Raw genomic sequence first — 8,460 nt, 5'->3', positions numbered from 1 at the left:
GAAGTTGGGGATAGCTCTTCCCTTGGAACGCAGAGGAGAGAGGGTTCCAGATGGTCTCCAGAGCATCATGAGGTCAGAGAGAAAATTAAAGGGATGATGGTTAGGCACCAAGTGCAATTTCTGGAGGTGTTTGTGTGGTCTCTCTGTATTGCAGGTTGGGATCATCACAGGGATTCAGTTTATCTTCCCAAGGTCTCAGAAAAGACCAGTGATTCCCAGCTATCCCTGAGACAGCCTCATCCAGCCACTTAGATGGAGAAAGATGAAGTGGGGGAACATCTCTCTACCCAAAAGAAACAGGTTGCTTACTCTCTTTTGGGGAATACTCTTCTTTGGGCACAGGGAAACTCTGCTACATCAGGCCAGAGACACAGAGGAAGGTGCTTAAGGGCTCTCACTCCACACATGGGCAATTTTCCTCTTTGAGGAAAGACAAGAGAGAGGTCATTTGAACCACAAGAAAATGGTTGCTTTGGGAGTCACTGTTTAAAGAGAGGATTGAAGTCAGACTCAGTTGCTCCAACCACAGGCCCTAATAGTTCACTCTGGCTGAGATAGGGGTTCAGTCACTTGGGCAGCCTCTCCAGATTCCTTGGGGGATTCCTGGCTTATGGCAGTTGAGGAAGTTGCCTCGATTGTCGGCACAGAGACTCCTCCAGGCTCACAGACTTCATCTCCATCCTCCCCACCATGTGTGGCACGGTGCCTTAGCAGGTGAGAACTACGGGTAAAGCCTCTGCCGCAGTGCTCACACCGGAAGGGTCGGTCCCCAGTGTGGCCACGGTAATGTTGTGCCAAGTTGGAGCTATAGCGGAATCCACGACCACAGTCTGGGCAGCGGAAGGGCTTCTCCCCAGTGTGAACACGCTGGTGCTGGACCAGCCCTGAGCTCTGACCAAAGCCCTTGCCGCACTGACTGCAGCGGTAAGGACGCTCCCCACCATGGCCACGCTGGTGGCGCCGAAGGTTGGAACGGTGGCCAAAACCCTCCCCACACTGGGCACATCGGAATGGCTTCTCACCACCATGCTGGGCTGCCCGGTGACGGGCCAGTGCCAGAGCCTGAGGGAACAGTAGACCACAGTCTGCGCAGGAGTGGACAGGAGGAGGTGGGGGTGGGGGTCCCGTGTGGTGGGCTTTTCGGTGTGCCACGAGGCGAGGGTGCTGACTAAAGCCACGGCCACACTCCCCACACAGATAGGGCGTCTCTCCAGTGTGTGTCCGAAGGTGTCGAGCAAGGTTGGCGCTCTGAGTGAAGCGCTTGCCGCATTCGGGACAGGGGAAGGGGCGTTCCCCGGAATGGGACTTCTGGTGGCGTATGAGGCTAGGGTGGCGGCCAAAGCCTCTGCCGCACACAGCACAGATATAGGGACGCTCGCCTGTATGGACAGTGGCATGCTGCAGGAGCCCCGAACTCTGGGAGAAACCCTTTCCACACTGGCCACATCGGTAAGGGGGCTCGGGCAGATGTGTACGTCGGTGCCGGGCCAGGTGGGAACCATGGCGAAAACTTCGGCCACACTGACCACAAGAATAGGGTCGGTCGCCCGTGTGGGAACGTAGATGCAAGGCCAAGTGGGCCCCCTGGGCAAAGCACTTCCCGCACTGGGGACAAGGGAAGGGACGCTCGCCAGAATGGATCAGCCTGTGGCGGGAGAGGTGGGAGCGTCGTGAGAAGCAGGAACCACATTCGGGGCAGGAAAAGGGCTTCGGAGGTGGGGGTGGAGATGCTGAGGGAGGGGGCAGGGCTGGGCTACAGGGTGTGGCTGGTGGGGCGGAACCATCCAAGGCAGGGGGAGGATCAGGGACTGATTTTGCTTCCTCTTCTTGTTTGGTCCTCATGCCTGTGAGACAGTGATGAAATGAATGAATGAAACGAAGGAACCACAGAGGAAGAAGATTCTGAGGGGAATAAAGGAAGTGTATGGACTCAATCCCTCTGGAAGCTGCTCTCCTTCCCTTCCTGAGAATATTTCTGAAGGGATCTGGAGTGGATCAGGGCACCTCACTACAGCTCTTTGTATCCTTAGAAGCAAGAGGAGGAAGGAAGGGGGTGGGGGGCAGGACACAGAGGTTAGTTTTCTCTACTGCAAGAGAAGGCCTTTGGTGATTCCTGCCAATTACTGGGGAGCAAAAGTAGCTGAAGATGGTGAGAAGGTGTGAGGTAGAGCTCCATCTTGGGAGCAGATGGATACAATAGGAAGACTGGATTTGACTTTGAAGAACCTCATACTCCTGCAACTTTCTAGCCATCTGGCTTTGGACAAGTTAGTTCTCTGTTCTAAATCTCAATTTCCACCTCTGTAAAATGAGGTTGGCATAGATGAATTCCAAAGCCCTTTCAAGCTCTAAATCCTGAACCTGGTGATCCCTACTCTGGAGGATGTGAAGGGTAAGGGCAAAAGGCTGTTTTCCCTTCTGGTTACTCACTTGGGTAGGGATCTCTGGGGTCTCCTCTTTCTTCTGACTCCTGAGGCCCTGGACCCCATGGCTCTGCCTCTTGCTCCAGATGAGTGATCAGTTCTGGTTTGGGGATTGGAAATCCTGGAAGAAAAAACAAGCTTCATTATTCTGACTTAAATATGCCCCCCTCCCAGCTCTCCCTCTAGCTGAATCCTTTCAAGGCTCAGCTCAAGTTTCTTCCTCAATGGAGCCTTCTTTGATCACTCTTGATTGCTGTGATTTGTTCCTCAGATATCCTGCACTTACTATCTAGTGCTTGGTATTCAGCATATACTGCCCTATACTGTTAGCTAACTTTCTGTATGTCTTATCCCCGAATGGGCAATAAGATGCCTAGTGTGTGTGTTCTTGTATCTCTACATCTAGCACAGACACTTGCAAAGTAAAAGTACTTGATAAATATCTGATTCCTTGGTTCAGGAGGACGCAGGGGATGGGGAAACAGGGTGCCTGGGGGTGAAATGGGAGGAGAGAGCTAGTGACCTCAAGGAGAGGTGTGAAATGCTGGCACTCTACCTGAGGAATTCAGAAAGATCACTTTTCAATTTAACAATTCAGTTCACTTCCACCTCTCTGAAAAAATTAATCTCAGAATCAGGGTGTTTTTGTTTTTGTTTTGTTTTGAAGGGAGACAGGTCATCTCTACTTACCCAAGGAGATGAGGTTCCTGTAGCTCTCCCACATGACATCTCCAAAATATACAGCCATATCTGCAAAAGTCACTGGCATAGGGGCTGGAGGATCAAGGTGAAGTGCAGAAGACAATGATGGGGAATGGGGGGGAAAGTGAGAAGTAGAGAGGAGAGGAGGATGGGAGGATGTAGGTGACATAGGAGTTGGAGGAGAAGGGGAGGGACAGGGACATGGGGAGGAAGGGGAAGGGCAAGGGGAAAGGGTAATTGTGGGCTGCGCCAGGATGGAGTAAGAGGAGAGGGGTACCAAGAAGAAAAGAAGGACCAATGGGAAATTAGGTTTGATGAAGGAGGAAAGATTTGATGAGGAGTGGAAAAAGGGACACTGTCTCTGGAACCAAAACAGAGAAGAGATAAAGTCCACCAATTATCTCCTCATGCGTGTCTAATTCTTTTTTTTTTCCCACAATCCCCCCTTCCCTCCCCCCACCTTCTTGGGATTTATTTCCTTATAACCATAAAGTTAGCAAGTTCAGACTGCTCTAAAGCACCAGAAGGCTAAGCAAGCAACACCTCACACCAGTCCCATCTTCCCTTACCCAAGCATGCCAGAAACACCACACCTCCTAGATGAGGGACAGAGGAAAAGAAGACAAGCTGGGAGAGGCAGGAACAGGATGCCTGGGGAGGTAGATAGAGGAGGGTTGCAGGATTAGAGGACAGGAACTTGAATGACTTGTTAGGAAGTCAGGGGCTAGGGAGGTGCTGCCTGGGTTTTATGTTGGGGGACTAGAGGAGTATATGTGGTTATGAGAGGATCTTCACAGCTAGAGAAGAGACATATAGTATTTCAGGGTTCCAGGAACTATAGAAATTGGTGGTATTAGGGAGACCCTGCCGGAGTTTGGGACTTTGGGGCATTTGTAGGGGCTACAGGAAGAATCCATGGTCCTGGCATCCTGTGTGTATGTCTGTGGGGCAGTTATGGCGTGGTTTTCATATTGAGGAATCTCATAGGTTGTGGGAAGGCACAAAAATTGAGGGGAAGATCTACAGTATTGAGGGTCCCAAGGGTCTTAAGAGGGTTTTGGCATTGTGGGGCTCTAGGGACTGTTGGAAGATTCCAGTAAAGGAGCTGTGAGTCCCTTATGTTGAGAGTCTGGGAATAAGAGGATCCCTGATACTGAAGATCCCCAAGGTCTGTGGGAGTGTCAGCGAGCAGTAAGAAGATGCCTGATATTGTGGTCGGAGGCTGAAAGGGTCCTTAGTATAGAAAATCACGAGTCAGAGAATGGGAGGGTATTGAGGGTCTGGCATATGTGGGAAGGAACAGAATACAGAGGGTCGGAGACATGTGGGAAGGGGCAGGGGCAGGTCTCTCGTACTGAGGATTCCATGGACTGGGGGAGTCCTCGGTATTGAGGGTCCGAAGGGTGAGGTTCACGGAATCGAGGACCTTTGGGCTTTGGAAGAGTCTACAACTGATGGTCCAGGAGCTTTGGAAAGGTGCCTGGTATTGAGGGTCCCGGGTATGTGAGAGGGTCCGGGGACTATAGGAAGGTACCTGATATTAAGGGTCCCAGGACAGTGGGAGGATCCAGGGTATTAAGGATCCCGGGGGTGTAGGAGGGTACCCGGTAGAGGATCTATGAGGGCGGGGGTGGGAGGGTCCACCGTATAGAGGGTCTCGAGGGTGTGAGAGGGTCCCTAGTATTGAGGATCCCGGTGGGGTCAGAGGGTCCAGAGGCTGGGGAGGATTGATGGCTGGGGTCCGGGTATTGGGGAGGGGGCCGGGCGGGCCAATTACCTGCACCACCGACTCGTCTGCCAGCGAGACAGCGGACTGAGCTCAGCCACAGGAATTTGGGGGGGGGGGAATGAGAGGAGCAGCGGAAACAGGAAGTGAGGGGCAGAGTGCCCGAAGAAGGGGCGGGGGGCTCTCGATCCCTCCCGGTGCCGTCCCCCTTCTCCTCTCGCTGGACTTCCCGAAAACAGAAATCGACCCCTAACACCTCTTCCCAGCCCCCTGCTGGCCAATCCGCGCTCCGGGGCCCACATTCTACCCACCTGGTGGGAGGGAGGGGGAACGGATGCTTTCCACGCCCCCAACTGTCTGGGGAACCAAAAACTACAACTCCCACAGGCCTTCAGAATAGCAGCATTCTAGGGCCGGCGATGCCCTGCCCTAAAGCCTCATGGGAACTGTAGTCCTAGCTCGGGCCCCCCCTTAGGCTGCGTGGGAGGCGGAGCTGGAGCTGCAGCCAAGGACAAGGGACCTGAAACAGCAGCGCGGCGGCAGTCTCTTGCCACCTCTGGATTATTGGGGAACTATTTATCTCTTCCACTTTGCTCCTTCCAGCTTTCGAATTGTATTAGCGACCTGACACAACCCCCTCCCTCCAAAAGAAGAGCGATTTTTTCCATGGAGGTAGCAATCAAAAATTTTCATGGTCGCTATTTCCCCTTTCTTCTTTACCCAATTACCCATCCCCTAACACACAGACAGACACAGATTTGAAAGAAAAAAAGCAAATGCGTTGTTGTTGGGGTAAGGGGGGGGAGGGATTTCCTCCCTCCACGGCTTCCCCATTACAGAAGGGAGGTAACTGGTGAGTAGAAAAGGAAGGAGTTGGGGATGCACACCCCACTCTGTACAATATAGAAGAATCTGATATAGACACTTTGTATAAAAGCCACTTGTCCTCATCGGTGTCCTCTCGCCGGCCCGCCGGGCAGGGTGGGGTTTGGGGGTTGGGGCACAGATCTGGAGGCAGAGTTAGGACATACACACAGAAGCCCTATGACCCTCATTCCCTTGGGTCACTTGGGGTCCTTGGTGGGGGCATAGCACAGCTCCAGGGGTCTGGACACCTTCCAGAACTTCTCATTCACCAACTCCAGGGTCAGTGAGCCATTCAGGGTCTGGGGATATGGAATAAACCAGAAAGAAGGTGAAGGAAAGGGGAGAAAAGATTGGTATCAGTAAAGAGACATGAAAAAAAAATAAACAAGTATATCGGGAGAAGGATGGAAGGAATATAAGAATAAAAGGAAAGTGATAGGAGATAAATGGGAGGACAAGGAGAAAAGTAAGAGAACAGTAGAGAGAAAAACTGATTAGTGACAGAATGGATGGAACATATTTTATCTTAAACTCTTCCCTGTCTCCAATCCCTCCCCCACAATCATTCCCTTCCATCCTCTCACCGTGAAAGCTCCTCCCCCAGGTGCGATGTAGATGGTGTACTGCTTCTCACTGACACCCTCCAGGCTGGGTAAGGCTGGCTCCTCTGGGCCATCAGTTCCTCCAGTTCCTGGTGCCTCCCCCCCACCTCCCTCAGGTCCTCCAGCTTCTGGGACTCCTCCACCTGGTGCCCCAGGTTCTCCAGCTTCTTGTTGCTGCCTCCGCTCAAGTGCAATCCTTAGAGCTAAGTACTTGGAGAGGTGGTCAACTGTGGCATTCCCCGTTGTCTTCACATACCTGAGGAAATGGGAAAAATGATGAGTGAAAAAAGGAAAGGGCTGGAGAAGTGGAAAGTCTGATATCTTGAAAGGGCCTAACAGTTTACCAGGGGATTTTTCTGTTTAAGAGTCTGGAGGTGATTGTGATTTTGCATTAGTTATGTTTTTGTGTTTGAGGGAATCAACTGCTAAACAGAATCACTGCCTCAGTTATGGAAAGGAAGCCCTTTGCCTTTGGGGTATTACATTTGGTCCCTGGTTCCCCAGTTTTTAGGTTGCTAGTGGGGTAGGGATATCTCCTCACCTTGTCTGACTGTATTCTCCTTTTTCAACCAGCAGAGGATGGGGCCGGAACACAAGCTCAATCTCTCCTCCTGGCTCAGGAGGACTGGGGGCCCCAGGTGGGCTTGGTGGACCCAAGGTCCCCCCACCCAGGGGGGCACCCCGGTCTCCAGAATCTTCAGAGCCTGCTCCCCCACCCATCCCTCCAGTAGCCCCTCCCCCTGTCCCTCCACTGCTACTTCCCACAACCCCTGGTCGAGGTCGCTTGGGGGCAGGTCCAGGAGTGGAGTCTGGGGCTGAGTCTGAGCTAACATCTTCTCCATCCCCATCTCCCTCTCCCTCACCAGGCTCTCCCTCCCCACCACTCATTGTTGTAGTCTGGTCTGACTCTGGCATTGGCCTCCTTACACGCTGGGCCCTGTAGAAGCAAAGAATACCAGTTAGAAAATCAGTAAGCAAGAAGTTTAGGGAGCCAGTGGTCAAGTGTTAGGAGATCAAAAAATCAGAAAGTGAGAATCATGAATTTCTGCCTTTTATATATGGAAAAACCTAGAAATCAGCACCTAGCACTTCGGTATCACTACTCTCATACCTGTGCATTGCCTGCATTCGGAGCCCTTCCTCAATGCTGGAGCTCAATGCTTGCTGGTTGTGCAGGCGGCTAAGTCGGATGAGGACCCGATCTTGATGTGCTTCATACTCCTCTCGACTGGGGTAAATCTTGGAAATCAGTGCATCGAAGTTCGGATCAGGCCGAAGAGACCTCTTTGACACTAGCTTCTTCCTACAAGTGGGGCACTCCTTGTTCCTGGGTTGAGTCAGAGGAAAGAAACCACTTATGATATTTACTGGTAATTGGGGGTTCTTCTTAAGTTTCCTACACTAAAACAGGACTGGGAAATTATCCATGAGGTTATAAGATCTCCACAAGTAGCAAATGCATTTGGAACCTCATTTCTCCCTCATATTCCCCAACCTAGCACGTGTCTCTCCTGATACCCGCTTCGAAGAGCAGTGACGATGCAGTCAGAGCAGAAGCGATGGAGACACTCTTTTGTGGTCATTGTATTCTTCAGCATGTCCAGACAGATTGGGCACATGAGTTCTGAATGCAGGGATCGTGGGGAAACAGCGATTTCTGTGCCATCCATAATGGCCTCCTGCAGGAGGGGAGAGAGAGAATGACATGCAGGGAAGGGGTGAGAAGGGCAGTGAGAGAAAGAGTTGAGAAGCATAGGAAAAATGCAATCTTTGGGGTTTCTAGGAAGATGGTAATTCGAGTACAGACAAGATGGACTCACAGAAGATAGTATACATTTCAGGGATGGAAGGATGGGAGAGGGGTTCATGGGAGGGATTCCTCACCTGTGGGGTCCGATGAAGCTCATAGAGACTCAGTTCCCACGTTTTGCTGGCGCTCTGTGCATTCGCTGGGGTCGCCATGGTGACACGTAGTCGACCACCACCCCCGAGATCTGGGGGTAGACAGGGCCACTAAGGAGTAGCCAAAGGAATCCTGGGGGTGGGGATGGAGTGGAGGGGGGGGGGGTCAGAGTCCGCCCCGCTTCGCCCCGCCCCTTCTGCACGCGCCCGTCTCCCTAAGGTCCCGCCCCCTTACGTT

At 52.2% G+C, this 8,460-nt stretch overlaps 2 protein-coding genes across 2 annotated transcripts; both read right to left on the bottom strand.

Annotated features, from left to right (window-relative positions):
• Positions 1–540: 540 nt before the first annotated feature.
• LOC123246369 (zinc finger protein 250-like) lies at positions 541–5,583 on the bottom strand. The gene is made up of 6 exons (XM_044675276.1): positions 5,572–5,583; positions 4,903–4,938; positions 4,660–4,741; positions 3,114–3,197; positions 2,431–2,544; positions 541–1,844 (listed from the first exon to the last, which is right to left on the bottom strand). The coding sequence occupies exons 1-6, from the start codon at positions 5,581–5,583 to the stop codon at positions 541–543; spliced, it is 1,632 nt and encodes a 543-aa protein (XP_044531211.1).
• Positions 5,584–5,608: 25 nt separating this feature from the next.
• Positions 5,609–8,351, bottom strand: RING1 (ring finger protein 1). Its single transcript, XM_044671697.1, has 6 exons — positions 8,205–8,351; positions 7,839–7,999; positions 7,432–7,647; positions 6,862–7,257; positions 6,303–6,576; positions 5,609–6,017 (listed from the first exon to the last, which is right to left on the bottom strand). The coding sequence occupies exons 1-6, from the start codon at positions 8,280–8,282 to the stop codon at positions 5,916–5,918; spliced, it is 1,227 nt and encodes a 408-aa protein (XP_044527632.1). The 5' UTR covers positions 8,283–8,351; the 3' UTR covers positions 5,609–5,915.
• Between the last annotated feature and the right edge of the window lie 109 nt (positions 8,352–8,460).

Source organism: Gracilinanus agilis, chromosome 4 (assembly GCF_016433145.1).
Source record: "Gracilinanus agilis isolate LMUSP501 chromosome 4, AgileGrace, whole genome shotgun sequence".
Classification (NCBI taxonomy): Eukaryota; Metazoa; Chordata; class Mammalia; order Didelphimorphia; family Didelphidae; genus Gracilinanus; species Gracilinanus agilis.
Note: the sequence above shows the minus strand (reverse complement) of the source record. Positions and strands in the feature narration are given on the sequence as shown.